Source organism: Anastrepha obliqua, chromosome 3 (assembly GCF_027943255.1).
Source record: "Anastrepha obliqua isolate idAnaObli1 chromosome 3, idAnaObli1_1.0, whole genome shotgun sequence".
Classification (NCBI taxonomy): Eukaryota; Metazoa; Arthropoda; class Insecta; order Diptera; family Tephritidae; genus Anastrepha; species Anastrepha obliqua.
In genome coordinates, this window is record NC_072894.1 from 128073050 (window position 1) to 128091299 (window position 18250).

The 18250-nt window shown below is 36.5% G+C and overlaps 1 protein-coding gene across 5 annotated transcripts in view; it reads right to left on the bottom strand.

Annotated features, from left to right (window-relative positions):
- Positions 1–18250, bottom strand: part of LOC129241570 (uncharacterized) — a 43063-nt gene that overhangs the window by 18829 nt on the left and 5984 nt on the right. For all 5 annotated transcript variants that reach the window (XM_054877975.1, XM_054877973.1, XM_054877971.1 and 2 more), the window contains exon 2: positions 1036–1125. In XM_054877975.1, the coding sequence (XP_054733950.1) occupies positions 1036–1125 (90 nt within the window). The remainder of the gene's footprint in view (positions 1–1035; positions 1126–18250) is intronic.

Genomic DNA, 18250 nt, shown 5'->3' on the forward strand with positions numbered 1-18250 from the left:
TCTGCAAGGACTTGTGATGTTCACCGCAAGGGACTTCTGGAGAAACGGGCTTCACACAAACAGCGATAACTTTTGCAATTATTAATTTTTTTGAAATTTTGGTGAAGTCAAGTTAAAACATGATGTTTTTATGCCATGTTTTTATTTTTGTTAAATAAATTAATTAATTAAGTAGCAAAAAAAAATTCGTGAAAATCATCATTTTTTCGGGCCTCTGACTACCCCTAACCCCTTAAGAACGAGATTAAGAAAAATTGAATACATTTTTATTTGAATTTGATATACATAAATAAGAAAGTTATAAAAAAAAAAATTGTGGAAAAAAAAATGGTAAATTCACATATTGAAGGCTTTTATCAAATATGTACGCACGTGAGTATGTATAGGAATATAATTTGTCTGCATGAAGATAAATGAACTAAAAAGTAGATCGATAGATTCACCAGATGGATTTAGCAACGAGTGCGCAGGCTAGACTCCTACTGCAACTGCTACTAAATACAGAACTTTATTCCGCAGGAAACAGCTTAGGTAGAAATATATAAAAAAAAGATATATTTAATTCAATGGCATTTCATTATTGAACACTGAATCTGCATTAGACAGGCTTTTAATACCGCAACTATACTCGTACATGATAAATTGATTTGTGTATTGCAGAAGTACGCCAAAGATAAATTATCTGGTAATAGTTTCTATCACTGGCGTAAGAAAATAAAATCATGAGCAAATGACGTCTTGTCTTATTACTAAAGTGACTAGGCGATATCGCTAATGCGTCAGAAATCTCATACAATTTCACTATTGGCCACGCAAATGTTGGATAAAAACAATTAAAAATGACATATGTAAGTACGAAAACTAATTATTTTACTACTACAAATGAAATATTTTACCATAGCTACTCACTTTGGCTCTATGTTAACAATTTTGAAAAGTTTGCCGTAAATAATTGTGCTTCTCAAACTCACACATGCATACATGCACACATACATATACATTTGCACTTTTGGGGGCGCAATAAAAGGAACTTACCATATTCGGTGTTTTGCCGGCGGGAGCTCCATGTGAACAGGCAACCATCGAATTCAAGCCATCCAAGTGCGTAAGGCTCTTTGATTTTAACTGGAAAAAATATACAAACAAATGGATGTTAGGGCAATAATTACAAACCAATGAAATGCATGTTGAAATGAAAAACAAATTATAAAACACACTGAGCTTCAACACGAAATATGCTAAAATTCCCAAATCTCAATATAATATAAATTATCTTAAAAAACATCTCTCCAAAATGAAAATCAATAAATCACACAGATGGAAACAAATACTCACAGTATTAAAGAAGCATTAAATGCTTGAAGAAAATAAAATACCAAAATTCGATGTACTGAAAATAAATCCATAAAATTCGTTAAAAGTTTGATATGCCTCAAGTTTCCCTAACTAACCAATTTCGGTTAAAGTTATGTATTTCCGTAATTTTTTCTCCGGTTTGCCTGAAATTTTGGCACAGCACTAAGGATGCATTATTCGTTAAAAGGAAATAAAAAACTAGAATTCGATATTTTGAAATAGATCCATAAATTCCATACCCAATTTGCATGATTTGTTATAAATTTGACGCTACAAGTAGGACTGTTGTAAAGGGCCTTTCAAAAGTAACGCCCAGTAAGTAACGCAAGTCAAAGATGGGTGAACAAATTTCAAGAAACTGGTTCTGCGGAGGTTAGAAAAAGGACTGTGAGACCAAAAAATGGACATAGAACAACAAATGCAGACGAATATATTTGCATCATTTCAAAATAAATATCAGATTCGTATTCCTTTTCAATAAAAATATTTTGATATTTATTGGCGGTTGTATGAGTATTATTTTGGATACTATAGTTATACGAGGTGTGTTCAAAAAGTATCGCGAATTTTGAATTTTCGCAGGTTACGTATATTCGAATTTCGATTTTTTTGTGGCGATATGTTGATACTCATGAACCTGTACTCAAAGAACCTGTATCAAATTTTGTGTGAAACACGAAATTATGTGTGCGGATGCATTCCGAATGTTGACTGTGTCATACAGAGAAGCTACTTTGGACCAAAGCAATGTTTATCGGTGGTACAAAATGTTCTCAGAAGGCCGAAAAAATGTGAACGACGAGGAGTGTGCCAGACGCCCGAGCACTTCAACAACAGACGAAAAAATTGACGAAGTGAAGAAAATGGTATTGGCCAATCGTCGAATCACCGTTAGAGAAGTTGCTGAGGACCTAGACATGTCGATGGGCTAGTGCCATTCGATTTTTTTTAATGATTTGTTCATGAGACGGGTCGCCGCAAAATTCGTACCAAAACTGCTCAATTTCGACCAAAATCAGCATCGCATGAACATTGCTAATGAGATGTTCGACTCTGTCCGCGACGACCCAAATTTGCTCCAGAGTGTCATAACTGGTAACGACTCGTGGGTTTATGGTTATGACTTGGAAACTAAAGCTCAATCATCTCAATGGAAGCTGCCGCACGAACCAAGACCGAAAAAAGCGCGCCAAGTTCGGTTGAATGTAAAAATTTTGCTTACCGTCTTCTTCGATTGCAGGGGCGTTGTGCATCGTGACTTCTTGCCACAGGGTAAAACGGTCAATAAGGAATGTTACTTGCAAGTTATGCGCAATTTGCGCGAAGCAATCCACCAGAAACGCCCGGATTTGTGGAAGAACAAAAATTGGCTCTTGCATCACGATAACGCTTTGCTCACACATCGTTGCTTGTGCGTGACTTTTTGGCCAAAAACAACACACTAATGATGCCACAGCCACCGTATTTCCCAGATCTGGCCCCCTGTGACTTTTTCTTGTTCCCGAAACTGAAGAGGCCCATGAAAGGATGACGCTACGCTACTATTGACGAGATAAAGACGGCATCGAAGGAGGAGCTGAACAAGATAAAAAAATGATTTTTTGAAGTGCTTCGAAGATTGGAAAAACCGTTGGCACAAGTGCATAATATCTCATGGGGATTACTTTGTAGGGGACAAAATAGATATTAATGAAAAAATAAGTAATTGTTGAAAAAACATAAAATTCGCGATACTTTTTGAACATACCTCGTATATAAGTATTATCTTTTATTGGAAGATAGATATGTATATTAAAAACTTTTTCTGAATTCATAAATCTTCAAAAATCGTAGTTATCATTATGTACAAATATTAGTTTGAGGAAAAGGAAATCCATTATTTTCTCGGTAGATGGTTGTAGTGATCGATATCTGGTGGAGTATCGATCAAACAATTTAAAGTTTATGCTCGTTGTCAAGGTGACATTATACACTACGAACATTCTTTTGCTGTTTTCTGTTTTTTCCATTCAGTTGTGAGTTACAGGGCATTAACAATGGAAGTCAACAAAGAGAAGATTCGGTTCATTTTACAGTTTTTCTTTGATAAATGCGAAAATGCAAGCCAGACCGCTGAAATTGTGAATGGTTTTTGTGGTGCGGCTGCCGTAGCCGAATGGGTTGGTGCGTGATTACCATTCGGAATTCACAGAGAGGTCGTTGGTTCGAATCTCGGTGAAAGCAAAATTAATAAAAACATTTTTCTAATAGCGGTCGCCCCTCGGCAGGCAATGGCAAACCTCGGAGTGTATTTCTGCCATGAACAAGCTCCTCATAAAAATATCTGTCGTTCGGAGTCGGCTTGAAACTGTAGGTCCCTCCATTTGTGGAACAACATCAAGACGCACACCACAAATAGGGGGTGGAGCTCGGCCAAACACCCAAAAAGGGTGTACGCGCCAATTATTTATTTTTGTTTTTTTTTTTTGTTTGTGGTGCCGTGCCGTAACAGCTATTAAGGTGCGATTTTGGTTTTGTCGATTCCATTCAGGCATTTTTGATGTAACAGAAAATGTCAAAAATGTCGATAAAATCAGAAGAAAATCGTTCAAGGCATGTTAGTATTCGTGGCATCGCCCAAGAGCTAAAGATAGACCATAAACTAGTTTCGAACCATTTCCGTTAAACTTTTACGCAAAAGTAATGGATTTCTTGTTCCCCAAACTAATATATTTATATCATACACACATACATTGCAAAGAGCAATGACCAGTAAATGAAGATTTATACGGAAACTATTACAGCCATAGCGAGGACGATTTAATCAGGGGAAAAAATGATAGATGCTTTTATTTCCAAAATGAATTTTTAAAAAATATCGAAATGAAATGTTGACACAGAAAATGAAAGGCAAGTTCGAAATAAAAAATATAGACATTATGCACCTATTATTTACGGCGACCTTGAACTTCAAACTCATTGTACTAAAGCACACATATTTTAATGCCTTCATTCTATCATTTCTATTTATGTAAAAAACGCGTATAAACAAGTATATAAACTTGTTTGCAAATGCACGGAGATGTGGCCGACATTAGTCGACGAGTAGCATTGAGTTATGCAGTGGTTGGTGGCTCACTGTTATTTATACGAATATTTGGATGGATGAATGCACGCGCTGCTGTCTTTACGGGCGAGGACCACCCAACAAGATTTCGTGATTGAAAATGCCCTTGTCTTTAGGTTTCCATTAAGTAATTTTAATGTATGAATGACGAGCAAGTAGGGAAAATAACAATAACAATAAAAATATATCAGAACTAAATGAAATGAGGCAACTATTTTTAGTTTATCAGAGTGCAAATAATCATCTTACAACAAAGTATACGGAGTAGAGCAAAATAAAAATAAATAAAAAATACAGGGTGGCTGATGAATTTTGCTACATTAAGAAACTCAAATAACTTTTTTTTTAGTGTATGGAATTCATTTATTTTTTTTCAAGTTGAAGGTCATTAAATTTTATTAAATGTAGCTTAACTAGTTTTAAAAATAATTGAATTTAAATGCCCCCCATGCTCGTTGACACAAGTGCGGCATCTTAGTAAAAAGTTGTTCATTGCTGCTTTGAGAGTTGCGACAGGAATAGCCGCAATTGTTGCCCGAATGGATTGTTTTAGTTCACTCAAATTTGTTGGCTTTGTTTTATAATCTTCTTGTTTACATAAACCCCACAAGAAAAAGTCAGGTGCAGTAAGGTCAGGCGACCTGGGGGGCCAACGAAATTCGGAGTTTCTTGAAATCAGTTTATTGGGAAATTTTCGTCGCAACTCTGTCATAACAGTCTGGGCTATGTGAGACGTTGCCTCATCTTGTTGAAACCACACAGAGTTGAAAGGAATTCTCTTTCGGCGTAGTTCTGGATAGAAAAATTCTTTCAGCATTTTCAAATAATGGTCTCCAGTAACCGTAACGGTGTGACCAGTTTCTTCAAAAAAATAAGGCCCGACAATACAGCGTGAAGAAACCGCACACCACACTGTCACGCGAAGAGGATGCAATTCCGTCTCGTGGAGTATCTGTGGGTTAGAAGTACTCCATATTCGACAATTTTGTTTGTTCACATTGCCGTTTAAATCGAAATGGGCCTCATCAGACATGAAAAGGCAGTTTAACATGTTTTGGTCCATCCATTGCAGGATCTTCTGGCAAAATTCCAAGTGAATCGGAAAGTCTGCTGCATTCAGTTTGTTAACCATTTGAATTTTGTAGGGAAATAAGTCTAAATCTTTGTGCATTATTGTTTGCAAAGACTGTCGGCTGACACCAAGTTGAGCAGATAAGCTTCTTGTTGAAACCCTTGGATTGCTTTGTATAGCTGCAGCTACAGCAGCGATCGTTTCCTCCGTCCGAACTGGTGGGTTTCGATGATAAGGCCTTCTTGCGACTGTTCCTTGCTCAGCAAAATTATTCACCAGTCTCATTATGGTCCATCTGCTCGGGGGATCGCCACCAAACATCCGCCTGTACTCTCTCTGTACCAAAACTACGGACTCCAGTGCGTGATAGCGGCGGACTATCCAAATACTTGTTTGCGTGTCCCAGTTATCCATTTTAATAAATTCTAAAGATCAATCTGCAAACTAAAACAAAAATGGAACAGATAACTTAAAAAGAAAAAAAGTTATTCCATTTTTTTTTGGTAGCGGCTTTCATCAGCCACCCTGTATATGTAATTAGATCTGTCGAAATATACTAGACTCGCGTCTATTTTTGATTCGGCGATCCGTCTTAATTCTGTCCCCAAGAAACGGGTTGAGGTAGGATATTCAGCCTATCATCTTTCTTATTAAAATTCTTAGGGTGATTGCTGGATTCCTTATTCTAATAATTTGCCTGTAGCGGTGTTAGCACTACAGTTGAAAACAACTTAGATTTAAGCTCATTGAGAAGTGTTCAGTTAATAGTTTGAAAAAAACTATGATTATATGTTGAGGGCAAAATATACTTACTTTAACAAATTTTTAGTTTTTTTATCAGAATTTGAATTTCTTCTTTTCCATTAAGTTCCATATGCATTTTAACTAAACTAAAGTAAATTTTTAAACATTTTACCATAACGTATAATCTATATGAGAGTAAACTAGTTTAGTGAAATATTTTAGAGCAACCAAATGTGCCTGAAATGTGTAATACTGGAATGAGTCACAAATTTCCCTGGGAGGGATTTTACTAGACTTGTAGAAGCGGCGTGCATGCATGCCAACATGTTGCCTGGCATTTCGAAAATGAATAAAACATAATTATTTAATTGCTGGATGTTAAAATGTTGGCCACAACCTAAGCTGCATTTGTGTACATATTTTGCCAACTGCTTGAATTTAACTGCTTCGCACATACACCTAACTACCTATACAAGCATGTGAATATTTGTTATCCTTTTATGCTAAGCTGTATATTTTAAATTAAATCTGACTTAATTTATTACGAATGCTTTACAAATGTCTCTGCTTGTTGCTGTCTGCACACACAGGTAAGTACGGATGAGCAAATATCTGTATGTAAGCATCTAAAAGGGCGCTGCCAACCCACGCCAACCCCGACGTGAATCGCCATATTTGTATGTATGTATGCATTCTCATGGAAATTAACACTCAGAAAGCAAATATTTTTAAACAACAAATGAGGTCGGTAGAAGTTGTAACTTGCGCTTATATCCACGAATAAGGTTAGATATTTTAATATTGTACTTGTGCACGTACACACACCGAGATAAAATTAAGAGAGTAGAAGTACATCTTTGGTTATTTCCATTTTAATGAGCTATGATTTCAACGAGAGTGCCACGTTCTGTTTATTCTAAATTTCCTGTAACTCGCCTAATCGTAAAAATTTAAGTACCTCATAGGCATAGCAACATTAAATTTGCTTTTAATGCCATTCGAAAACAACACAAATTCAAAAATGTGCTCAAATTAAAAATACTGTGAATTTACGGGTACTAAAAATAAATTGCAACGTGACCACAAATTCATTGCATTGCATTACTTTTATTTTTTGGTCCACTCCAGCATATCGAAAAATATTTACTGTTCGAAAGGGCGTTAAAATGAATTCTAAAACGTCAATTGTTGCCAAAGCGCTGCCATTAAAATCGTCAAAAGAATGGCTCACGCGTACAAATGTAAGTATGACATGCATACATGTGTATGTATCGAACCCACATTCATGTATGTTTACGTTAAAAGAAGGCGAATAGTACTCAATGCCATCTGCTGTTTAGCGCCCCTTCACTGGCACGCACGCACCTCCCTGGTGGTGCGCCTTTTACGCTTTGGTGGCATTCTGCCATTTTCAGTTCAGTGACGCTGCGTACCAAAAAGGTTCTTTTGGTGGTGGATAAAATGCATTCATAGATACAAATCAATAAAATCTGCTAGCTGCATCATAAACATTTCAATATTTTCGTCGTAAAAATATTTTAGCGTGCGATGTCAAAAATCAACAAGTAAATATTATATTAAATACGCATTTGAAGGTTTCAACAGCGGCAATCGTAAAGCATCGTAAAATGAGAGGGTGTGTAAGTTGTAAGAGAATATATTTTAACAGCTGCATGCAGGCTTTGAAAATTTAAGTCTCTAAGAAATTATGAGAATAATTTTATTTGTTTGTTCAGGCTTGAAAGTGACAGAGATGAGCTCAGATTTCGTATAATAGCCTAATTTTCTCTTGATTTTGTTTTTATCCTACTAAATTTCTAGAAGTCGAACAGCATTTCCAATTTAGCATTTAGTTCATGAACTATATGGTATTTATTATTCAATGATTAGAGGCAAGTTGGTTGGTTGGTTCAAGTGGTGATTCTCCAAGAATCCAATTAGCGCTACCGTACCATTTTGTTGCCACATCCTCGCTACCAACAAGTTATGCGAGTTATGCCTTCACGACTATATCCAGTCTATAATTACATTCACATATGCATTAATTAGCAATAAATCCACAAAATTAATCTATCCGTTCACATATGGCAGATCACCTGCAAAATTGACAATCAGCTGTCAAGACTTTTTTTGAAAGGCTATTCTTCATAGAAATTGCTTGGATGGAATATTTGGATTTGTTTAATTATTATTCACGATATGAAGAAAAGACAAGGAGAAGGAATAGCTAATTTAATTGCGCAACTGGCTACTAGTAATAAGCAGTTGGAGGAAATCCGTAAACGACATTTATTGAGCTTTCAAAAAATTATGGCAGTAATATATATCTATCTATATATATAAAAATCAATTGCTGTTCGTTAGTCTCGCTAAAACTCGAGAACGACTGAACGGATTTATCTTATCTTGGTCTTGAAATGTCCGTAGAGATCTAGGGAAGGTTTAAAAGGTGAGAAAAATTTCGAATAACTGCCGGGAAAACCTTAAAAACAGCACTTTTCTTCTTCCCATATAAACGTTTTCAAAATAAAATTTGGAGTCAATTTGAATTATAATCACTGTGTTCATCGCACCTCATATTACAGCTATGAAACATTTTTCAACGCACCTAAAAATATTTGTCAAACAAGTGACAATCTTTAAGACATCAAATGTTTCACCATAATATTTGATATTAGATTTGACAACCAACTAATATTTCAATCCATTCTGTCGCACTTTAGAACACGGAAAGAAGTATTACGATATCTATGAGTGAGCGAGAACTTTTTTTACTTTGGCGATCCTTTGTGATAGTGACATTCCAAGTAATGTGCTCTTTTTTTGATATTTTGTGATTGTGACACTTTATTGCTAAGCGAGCGAAAAATTTTCTCACTCTGATTATTTACAATTTACGATGCCGAGGAGAAGACGACCAGACTTAGGTGCGAAAAGCTACCTCACGTGATAACCAGTCGTATTGAAAATAGTCGTATTGCTATGTCAGAATTGCGTTATTTAGTGAGTAATAATGAAGTAGAGAGGCTTAGAATGCAACGAGTTCGTGCACATAGAACACAACAACAGCAAGAACGACATAATGAAATTGAGGGAATCCGCAGACGGAATGCTCCTGTGATTCTTGAACTAGCTGCATTCCACTATGATCCTGAAAATGATTATTGTGCTGACAAATCGGTAACAATTGGGGAAATTAAAATAATTTGTAAGTATTATAATGCGTTAAAATACAGTCATGAAAAATTCCAGATGAAACAACTGACCCAAATTGCATGCAGTAGTTACCAAACACATGATACATGGACCTTTCGGACTTTTCAACTACAATTCACACTGTATGGTAGACGGCAAGTGTTCCGATACCCAAGAGACCTGCTTGCTGAAAACGTAACAGGAAATGATGGATACCCATTGTATGGACAGACAGAACGGCACACAGTCTGTCAAACTGATGATTTTGCTTGCACTTTGCTGTATGCTGACATGCCACGACATTACATCTGGAACACCTGTTGAAGGACATCCAAATGTATTTCTTCAGACGCTCTGGGTCGCATCTACACAGTACATTCAAATAACGATGAATGTTATTATTTGCGGTTGTTGTTGGTGAATGTTCGTGGTTCGATATCGTTTGAACAACTGAGAACAGTTAATGGACAGCTGTGTGCGACTTACCGTGAGGCATATCAACTATTGCATTTACTTGAGAACGATACGCACTGGGATCATACGCTCAAGGATTCCGTAATATCTTCATCGCCGCATCAAATTTGTACATTGTTTGCGATTATCATATCGACATGTCTTCCCTCGAATCCAAAAGATTTGTGGGTTAAGTATAGAGATGGCATGTCTGAGGATGTTTTACATCGTGTGCGCCGTCAAACTTTGAATCCTACACAAGGATCAGATCGCGAAATGATGTTGCTCCAGCTTTGGCTTCATCTGGAATAGCTGCGACTCTGCTAGAAGGCGGGCGAACTGCACATTCTGCCTTGAAATTACCATTAAACATGCAAATCACCGAAACACCAATTGCAACATTGCCACAAATAGCGGAATGGCCAAGATCCTACAGGTATGCAAATTGATTGTTTGGGATGAATGCATGGCCCATAAGAGGTCACTGGAAGCACTGGACAGAACGTTGAAAGATCTTCGTGACAACCAAAATATTTTTGGTGGGGCCATGATACTGTTGTCAGGTGATTTTCGTCAGACTCTTCCAGTAATTCCCCGAACAACTGTTAGCTGATGAACTAAATGCATGCCTAAAATCATCGAATTTGTGGCAGTATGTAAAGACACTCCAATTAACAACTAACATGAGAGTATTTTTGCAGCAGATGAAACTGCGAATGTGTTTGCGAAGCAGTTGTTAGACATTGGAAATAATGAAGTTGCAGTGGACACCTCGACCGGATTCATCACGTTACCCACAGATTTCTGTCAAAACACAGACTCAAAAGAGGAGCTTATTCAGCGTGCTTTCCCAGATATAGCGCAAAAGTTCAATAACCATAATTGGCTGGGTGAACGAGCAATATTGGCAGCGAAAAATAAAGATGCCGAGGATCTCAATGCGACCATTCAGAATTTTCTTCCAGGACAGTTGGTTTCCTTGAAAACAGTCGACACCGTTATGAACCAGGATGACGTACTAAACTATCCCTCGGAGTTTTTAAATTCACTGGAATTGTCAGGATTACCACCTCAAAATTTGCAGTTAAAAATAGGGTCAGTTGTCATCATGCTGCGTAACATTAATCAACCTCGACTGTTCAATGGAACAAGACTGGCTCTGAAAAACCTGATGAATAACGTCATTGAGGCAACAATCGTAAAAGGAAAATACAAAGTAGAGGATGTCTTGATCCCGCGGATACCGATGATTCCAACGGATTTACCATTCGATTTTAAACGCTTACAATTTCCAGTACGTCTGGCCTTTGCGATGACCATAAATAAATCGCAAGGTCAGTCGTTAGAAGTTTGCGCACTCAACTTGGGGTTTCCCTGTTTCGCGCATGGACAATTATACGTCGCGTGTTCGCGTGTCGGAAAACCGTCTTCTTTGTTTATTTACGCACCACAAAACAAAACAAAAAATATAGTTTATCAGAAAGCTATAAATTGATTAACAAACTGTATCATAGCAGGGTGTGTCTGTCAATATCAAATTTAAACCATATAAATAGCCATTTCTCAGGAAAACTCCATTTTATAATTAAGCAATATGATGTGTCGAAAATAATAATACAACTTCATGCTTAATTCAAAATATGCTTTTTTTTATTAAATACGGATTCATTTTGTTTGCTTTAAAATTATTTTATACAAAAGTTTAGGTATTTTATTTATCGATTGAGACAGTACGAAGTCTGCCGGGTTAGCTAGTATATGTATATATGATAATTGGCGCGTACACCCTTTTCTGGGTGTTTGGCCGAGCTCCTCCTCCTATTTATGGTGTGCGTCTTGATGTTGTTCCACAAATGGAGGGACCTACAGTTTCAAGCCGACTCCGAACGGCAGATATTTTTATGAGGAGCTTTTTCATGGCAGAAATACACTCCGAGGTTTGCCATTGCCTGCTGAGGAGCGATGGCTATTAGAAAAAAACTTTTTCTTAATTTTGGTGTTTCACCGAGATTCGAACCTGCGTTCTCTCTGAATTATGGCAGCAATACGTATACGAAAACCGATATTATATTTTATAATGAGCAATAAGAGAACAAAGTGTTTATGGACACACGTTTTTTTCTGTTATATGAATGCATACCTCAAAAAAATGTATTAGAATTATGTCTATAAGCCTGTTTTCTTTGCCGGCATTCATTTTATTTAGTTTTTACTTTGACGTTTCTCTTTATATTCGTAAAAATAATTATCTATAACACAGAAAACGCAGGGTTGGATGTAAAAAAGTATGGTAATCATTTAGGACTATTTTATAATCTCAGATTCCGGGAGAGAAATTTTGTATGGGTAATCCCGCTTTTTAATTACGGATTGGGAGTTAAGCACGAAAAAGTAGATAATCTACTTATATGTGAACGTATTATAAGCGATTGAAAAACCTCATAATGTTGTTTAAGTCTATAGCAGCCATCTCTTCAACGTTTTCAAAAAGTGGTTTGCAAAGTGTTAAAATCCTCGGCTTCCATTCTTCCAGGGCATTCACAAGGGAAGATAGCTTCCTTTTTCTCCGGTTGATTACAATTATGACAGTATGAATTGTAAGGGATACCCATTTGGACTGCTTGCTCACCTATGGGCCAGAAGCCAGTTATCACTGCCGTGAGTCTGCAGGTATCCTTTCGTTTCATATTAGTCAATGTTAACGTTTGTTTGTGGTTGCGGGTAGGCCAAACTGTTCTGCTAACTTTGCATGCTGTCTGATCTCTACATCTACAATCCGCGATTCGTTTTTTACATGAGTAAATATTGAAAATTTCCTTGCTCGTCCTCAACATTCGAATGCCGATACATCGGAAGCAAAAAGCCAAGAATGAAATTGAATACACTTCCCTGGATTCAACAGTTGCCACTTGCCAACAGAGCAGGTGTATTGCTAAAACTGGAAGTAAATATATTGACAGCATTAAAAGGGAGTAAAGGAATAAAAAGAAGTGATCGATGTTCGCTAGAGATTATTTTCTCATTAAAGTGCATGCCCCTGCTACAGCACATTCGACCGCACATTCCAAGCAACCTCGTCACGCGAACTTTGTTGAGTCGCATAAAAAATTATCAAGATGTGGCCAATATAAGCAGAATGCAATAAATGCAAATTCATACTTAAGTGAGCATAAAATCAATCACTCACCTTCATGCGAAAAAAGCGAGAGAACAGTATTCGTTTTACTTGTGTATTATTGGTTGAAGTAAAAAGAGCGAATTCCACTAGATGTCTTTAGTCAGCCATATCTCTCGATGTGAGTATATGGATCATATGCGGTGATTAGACGCTTGAAAAAAAATGCATTGAAAGTTTAGTGTTTGGTGAAACCAGTTGTACATTACAGCGTTCCAAAATGAAGGGGCAAAAGCGAAAATTCCTCAGTGCCATCACACCCAAGCTGAAGAGTCGCACCACAGAAGTGGTATAGACGTCGAAGGAAATGGGCCACTAAGACAGAGAAGTGGGATTTATCGTTGAAAAATTCAAAACTGCCATTGTAAGCCCAATTTTGTGTAAAACTTGACTTGCATTCCTTGCTTTAATCATTCACTGCTTTGTGGTTATGAATCGAAATTACGTAAATATATAACCCCGAGTGCTCTGTGGGAAGGTAATGAAACTAAAAAAAAAAATACCAATGACGAGCAGAAAAACTATAACAATTTTTGCGTGGCTACGAAACAGAATAAGAAATAAAAATCTAAATCATTACACAATTCAACACAAAGCTAGAAAACCTGAGTACAAGAACAAAGTTTCAGTTAAAGGTGATGAAGGAAAAAGGAATCACTGTAATTCATTAAAAATTTAGCCGGTACAACTACCAAGCAAATTACGCAAATCTCGAACGAAACAAAGTACAATAATAAAAACAACGCCAGAAAGCAAAAGGTTGAATCGAATACGCAGTAATAACATAATAAGACTGGCTAAGAAACTGTTGGCAATCTGAAGGAGGCGGACTAGCAACTAACACGCAAACACTTCAAATGGGAGCAAAAGTTCATTAACATTTAACATAAACGGTAATGAGGGCAAAGGAGAAAAACTGTAGGCATTCGAATACTTCTGCAATTGTATGGGTTGCGACACAACCCTCTTCCGCAAAAAAATGCAGCGAGTGGAAAATATTTCATAGTGATGAATTACAGAAAAGAAAATACATAAATATGTATATTGGAAAATAGTTTTTTAAATACTCTTGATCAGTGAAACTGCACCCCTTAATCTATACTATATTAATATTATAAAGAGGAAAACTTTGTTTGTAATGAATAGGCTCAAAAACTACTGGACCGATTTTAAAAATTCTTTCACCATTCGAAAGCTACATCATCCACGAGTAACATGGATTATATTTTATTTTGGAAATAGGGCTCGAGATATAGGTCAAAACGTGGACCCGGGTAACCTTCGGATGTGTATGTACAATATGGGTATCAATCAAATGGAAGCTGTTGCTGAATGCTTTAGTCCAGAGTATTTTTCATGCCGCTCCGTGACTAGGGTCTCGAGATAGAGACCAAAACGTGGACCCTAGAATGTGTTTGTACAATATGGATATTAAATTGAAGCTGTTGGTGAATGCTTTAGTACAGAGTATTTTTCATGCCGCTCCGTGACTGGGGTCTCGAGATATAGGTCAAAACGTGGACCCGGATAACCTTTGGTTGTTTATGTACAATATGGGTATCAAATGAAAGCTGTTGATAAGTGCTTTAATACGGGGTAATTTTCATACCTATTGATGACTAGGGTCTCGAAATATATGCCAAAACGTGGACCCGCCGTGTCTTTGCACCGAATTAAACCAAACTTACGCACATTGTTAAGTAAGTATTGAAAATGGGTTTCGTAAAGTTTGGTTGTAATTCGGAGCACTGGCAACGGGTACAGCGTTCTTTTGAACCAGCCATAATGTTGTTTACTTTTTTAACGCTTGGGGCGGAACTGAACTGTCAAATTGACAGTGTGAGTTTACAATGTGTCAATATTTCTTTCTGATTTGGATGCCATAAGGAAAAAACGTAAGTGCAACATGTAAAAATTGTTTGTGAATTTTTTTGGAGTGGATTTTGGAACAGTGAATAATTTCTTACAAAATTTGAGAATTTAATGTGAAATCCGAATGAAATTAATATATTTGTTTGTGGAAAAAAAATTTTTTTTCGTTTTTTTTTTGAAAAATATAAATGGATAATGGTTAAAAAAGCTCCAATGCTTAATAAAACATATAAATTGAAACGAAAAATTCATGGATGATCAGGAAAAAAGACGATTATTTCTTAGTTATTCATTTGCGTTGATTTGAAATTTAAAAACAATCTTCTTTTTTCCTGATTTTCAATTTATATAATATTTTATATTTACTCAAAAACAAATAGAAAAACAAAAAATATTGTTTATGCCAAAGCGCTTGAATAAAGAATAAAGCAATAAATAATATGAAAACCATATCTTTTCTGTTCTAAACCATATCTATTCTATTTTAGTGTGCCCAGCGAAGCGGGCCGGGTCTGCTAGTGTTATATACAATTTGATCTCACCATGCCAGAGTTTGCTCTGATTTTGAACTGGGTACGCGAATGTAAATAACTTAATTGAAATTTTGTAAATTAATTTAATCAATGTTGAAATTTCCGGTAGTTGTTTATATTTCCTTCAGCTTTGCATAAATTGAATTTATCAGAATATCAGAATTTTCATTGCATATCGCAATGCTTTCAGGTTGAATGGCTTTGCAATATTTTATCAATATTTCTTCGTATTTATTTTAAATTGTAAATTGCAAAATGTCAATGCAATGCACTGGATGCGACGGAAATCAAAAGTTTAACGAAATAGACAAGTTTTATGGGGGAGCTCGCAATCGTTTATGCAATTCAATGCGAAAGTTTGGCTGTTGGAGATAAAATATTCAAAATTACTTGGTTTATTTTTAATAGCTATGGGTTTTGTTATCGAATAATCAAATATTCCTGTTGGTAAAAGTCACAATAAAACCTAATACAATTTAATTTTTAAATCTGAATACCAGTGCATACTCACTTATATAGTATGTACATATGTGAGTGTTTATATCAGGTATTTCTTTAAACAGTGCTTTTTATTATATGTACCTATATTACTATAAAAACTGACCCTACTTAAAATATCTGTTTGAGGATAAATAATTGAATGGTTGTGGGTGGGGAGGTCTGTCCGGGTTCAAATGGAAGGCGCGCCCCCTGCCACTGTGCGCCAATGTGGGCTAAGCAAGTAGTGACAGGAAAAAAAGTTACTATGTATTCAATCACAAATTCATATGCATTTAATAGAAGGTGTGTCATGGGCTACATATATGGAGTTACGTAATGCAATCGAAAATATATGCAATCTTAAAATTATGACTCAACCGCAGACTACTAAAAAAAATGCGAAAATGATTTCTATTTAAATTTGATATAAAACAAAATTGAGCGCATTCTTAGCGCAAATTCATACCAAATCGACGCTTAGCACAGGGTCATTTTTCGTGATTTGAATTTTGCAAATTATTTTTGTTTTGGTAATTTCAATGCTGGAAAGGATCCTTCTGCGGTACAAAGAGTGACAGGCCGTGTAGTAGTATTTCGAAACGAAATAAAATAGTTGGAATATTTGAGGTTTATACTCATTTAGACCTTCTGAAGTGTTTATTAAATTATTTTTATTTCCAGTTTTTTTCGTAAATGCAATTCTCAGCCAAGGGTTGCCATGCCAATTCTTGTGCAATTTCTAAGTTTGCAAGTATTTCAATACTTGGCGGCCGCCGTAGCCGAATCGGTTGGTGCGTGACTACCATTCGCAATTCACAGAGAGAACGTCGGTGAAACACCAAAATTAAGAAAAAAAACATTTTCCTAATAGCGGTCGCCCCAAGTGGCAAACCTCCGAGTTTATTTCTGCCATGAAAAAGCTCCTTATAAAAATATGTGCCGTTCGGAGTCGGCTTAAAACTGTAGGTCCCTCCATTTGTGGAACAACATCAAGACGCACACCACAAATAGGAGGAGGAGCTCGGCCAAACACGCAAAAAGGGTGTACGCGCCTATTATATGTTTATATAAGTATTTCAGTAAATAAAGACATTTCGATTAAAATAATGAAACTCAGTTCTATCCGAATACACCACATACACTTCCGGCTAAGTGCAACATTTAAGGAAATCGCGTGCCTCACTCAGGTTCCCTGTATGTATTAACATTTTGTGGTAATTATGTGCTCATTTAACTATGGGTGTATGGGTATACTTATTTTTAATACACACTTGTAAAATTAGCATATCGACAAACCATGCATGAGACACTCACAATCTGCAGAGCTTGCCCCAATGTGTGAACCTGGGAACATGTCGGACTGTCGCATGCGTGACATTTGATTACCTATAATCATTTTCGTTCAAGCACACGCTACGAGCACGCTCTGCATCCGCCAATGTAAACTGCAGCATTGGTGCCTTTACTTTGAAAACAGGAAAATAATGAGTCGACAAGAGCTAAAATAATTATTGTGTTTAAGGTATATTTCCAGCGAAATGATTGTGGGGTTGTTTAGATTTTTTATAGCAGGCTATATAAAGGGTTTTTCAATAAGGGCGGGTAGATGTTGAAATGGAATAAAATGGAGTCTGCTGTGTGGCACGTAGCGCCATCCTGCTGGAAACACATGTCGTCTAGGTCCATATGGTTCAATATGGGCCATAAGAAATTGGAAGGGCCACCACGTCTACCGAAAAATGGGCGCAATGCGCGCAAAGTTTGCGTTAATGAACACTCATTTTGATAATAAAGTTTTATCATTTGAACGTGTTGTTCAATCGTGTAACTTGCCATGATGATTTGCCATAAGCAACTGAATAATAAACAAAAGATTTGACAGATGTCACCAAAACAAAATGGCTGCCACAGGGCGCCAAAATCGACCCGCGCCAATTGAAAAACCCTTTACATACTTGTTAGCACAGAGAGTAGGCAACTTGTTGATTTTATTGCATTGCAAAATGAAAATACAGATATTTAAATATTCAGAGATGGGAACCATATACCTATAAAACATAAACACAAAACCTAAAGCGCATTTCCAAAATCGGTACGAGGCGACCTAGTGAGAGAATCGGTAGAATACAGGCTGCTGATGCGTTAGCGATGGAAGGAGCCACCGAAGTAAAAAATGTCTCAACAAGTAAATGGACACAGACTCCATGAATTTCATTGTATTGGGCAAGATTTTTACTAGTTTAGTTCGGTAGCACAATACATAG